The sequence below is a fragment of the Gavialis gangeticus genome, unplaced genomic scaffold (genome assembly GCF_001723915.1).
Source record: "Gavialis gangeticus isolate Ggan-Ray unplaced genomic scaffold, GavGan_comp1, whole genome shotgun sequence".
In the NCBI taxonomy this organism is placed as follows: domain Eukaryota; kingdom Metazoa; phylum Chordata; order Crocodylia; family Gavialidae; genus Gavialis; species Gavialis gangeticus.
Window position 1 is genome coordinate 62270502 of NW_017729024.1, and position 1936 is coordinate 62272437.

A 1936-nucleotide genomic window follows, 5' to 3' on the forward strand; every position below is an offset into this window, starting at 1 on the left:
AAATTAAAAAAAAAAAAAAAAAAAAAAAAAAAACTTTTTTAAAATTGAAAATGCCTGTAGTTTAAGCTGTGGAGCAGATCTGGTGGTTAGATGAGAAGTAAAACCACTTCACATGCCTGCTTCATCATTAGGGATCCCAGCAGTAAAGAGAGTAGGAGTCCTCTGTATTACAGGGTGATTTTTTTGTTCTGTAGGAGCAAGCCCGTCCTAGTAATAGTAGAGAGAGTCTGTCACCCAGTGAAATGGAGTAATGGCAGCTCTTACTGATCTTTTTCATCTTTTCCTCTTCTCCCCCAGGTAAACTTCCCAGATAGTGGTTTTCTTTCCTCTGATAAGTTGTCTCTTTTGGAAAAGCTGCTGCCTGCAAGGCAGGAGGTGGAAGAGACTGAAGAAATGGAGCAAGTAGATCTGGTGGACTTTGACCCAGCTCAAGAAAGAAGACACCATTATAATGGAGAAGCCTATGAAGATGATGAGCATCATCCCAGAGGTGGTGTTCAGTGCCAGACCTCTTAAACTGGCTAGTGAATATCTATTGTGATGCTTGTTTTGTATGCATTAGTGGACGAGTGAAGGACTACAAGCAGTTTGCGTCACTACCTGCTATTGTTTTTGTTGTAATACTCGACCATAGTTGTGTTTTTAAAAACATTAAATAAAATCAGCACCATCAAAATGATTTTGCAATTTGTATACAGCTCCAGGGTGCAAGTTAAAGCTGATCCCTTTCCAGCCTTACCTGTTTTGGTCCAGAAGTCTGTTATCTTGACTGCTTGTCTTTACTTAAGGCCTTGTACTTCTTGTATCTTAATTGTGTGCAAACGCACAAGCTTTAGATTAAGTCAGTGGTGATCTTTTGGTATTTTAGCTTAATGCCCTATTAACTAAGTATGCACAAGTATTTATAATGTTAAGATTAAGTTTTTGTATGAATTACAATATAACCTGTTACTGTCTGGATTTGTACTGCTATTTGTTGAATCGAAATTTGCTGTATTGCAGTTGCACAGCACTATAGCTTATGTTATCGCCATCTGCCAGGGATGCTGTCAATATTCACATCACATGCCTACTTAACATAGTGGTGTGTAACCACCCCTACCCTGCTGCTCTTATGACATGTGAGCTAGTATGGAATCCTGTGCTTTGACACAGGCCACTGTAGTACTCCTACAGTTAGCTCCTTACTTAAGCAGAAACTTTAACCCTTGTCATTCTCTATTTGTCAATAGAGGAAGCCATTTCTAAAAATCAGTTTTTAAAAAAAGACTATCATAATATGTGAAGCTTGACCATGACTTCCATTACTGAGGTCCATCTGCTTCTGCTGGGGCTGTATTAAGTTGGAGAAATAGCAGACTGGGTGCTTAGAGGGAAGGAGGTAGATAAATGATGTGGTATAGGGGGTGTAGTGTACATACAAGTGGTGAGCATTTGAAAAGTATGTTTCAAAGTTCACATCTTACCATGCACATAACAATCTAATTACTGAAAGGCTGCAAATGTTCTAGTTATAGGCAAAACCTGTTGGACATAATTACAAAACTGTTCAGTAGCTCTCTTCTAAGTCTTTTTTGTGGTAGAACATTTTATTTATTCTACTTTTAACCCCTTCCCCCTTTACCAAAAAAAAGTATCCAGAATTAATTATACGGCAATGTACTCTCACATTTCAGTAGATCATTAGCTGTGGTCATTGTTACATTTTAATTACACTTGTCCCTCTGTGTTTTTTGAAGGAATATCAGGCATATCTCAGAAGCTTTCCTTGGGTTTACTGAATGGTGGTATGGAGTGTTGCCTTCTCAGTAGTAGTTAATGTCTGTAAAAATCATAGCCTAAGCTTACCATCAAAAGAGGTAATAAAACCCGTGTGTGCCTAGTAGAACAGAAGGATTTTCAGTGCATGCAAATCTGGCTTCAGATGCAAGTTCTT

The 1936-nt window shown here is 38.3% G+C and overlaps 1 protein-coding gene across 1 annotated transcript in view; it reads left to right on the forward strand.

The window, feature by feature from the left end:
- Positions 1–1259, forward strand: part of DNAJA1 (DnaJ heat shock protein family (Hsp40) member A1) — a 19660-nt gene extending 18401 nt beyond the window's left edge. The window contains exon 9 of the mRNA XM_019517187.1: positions 298–1259. Within this exon, the coding sequence (XP_019372732.1) occupies positions 298–516 (219 nt within the window). The 3' untranslated portion in view covers positions 517–1259. The remainder of the gene's footprint in view (positions 1–297) is intronic.
- The last annotated feature ends 677 nt before the right edge of the window (positions 1260–1936 follow it).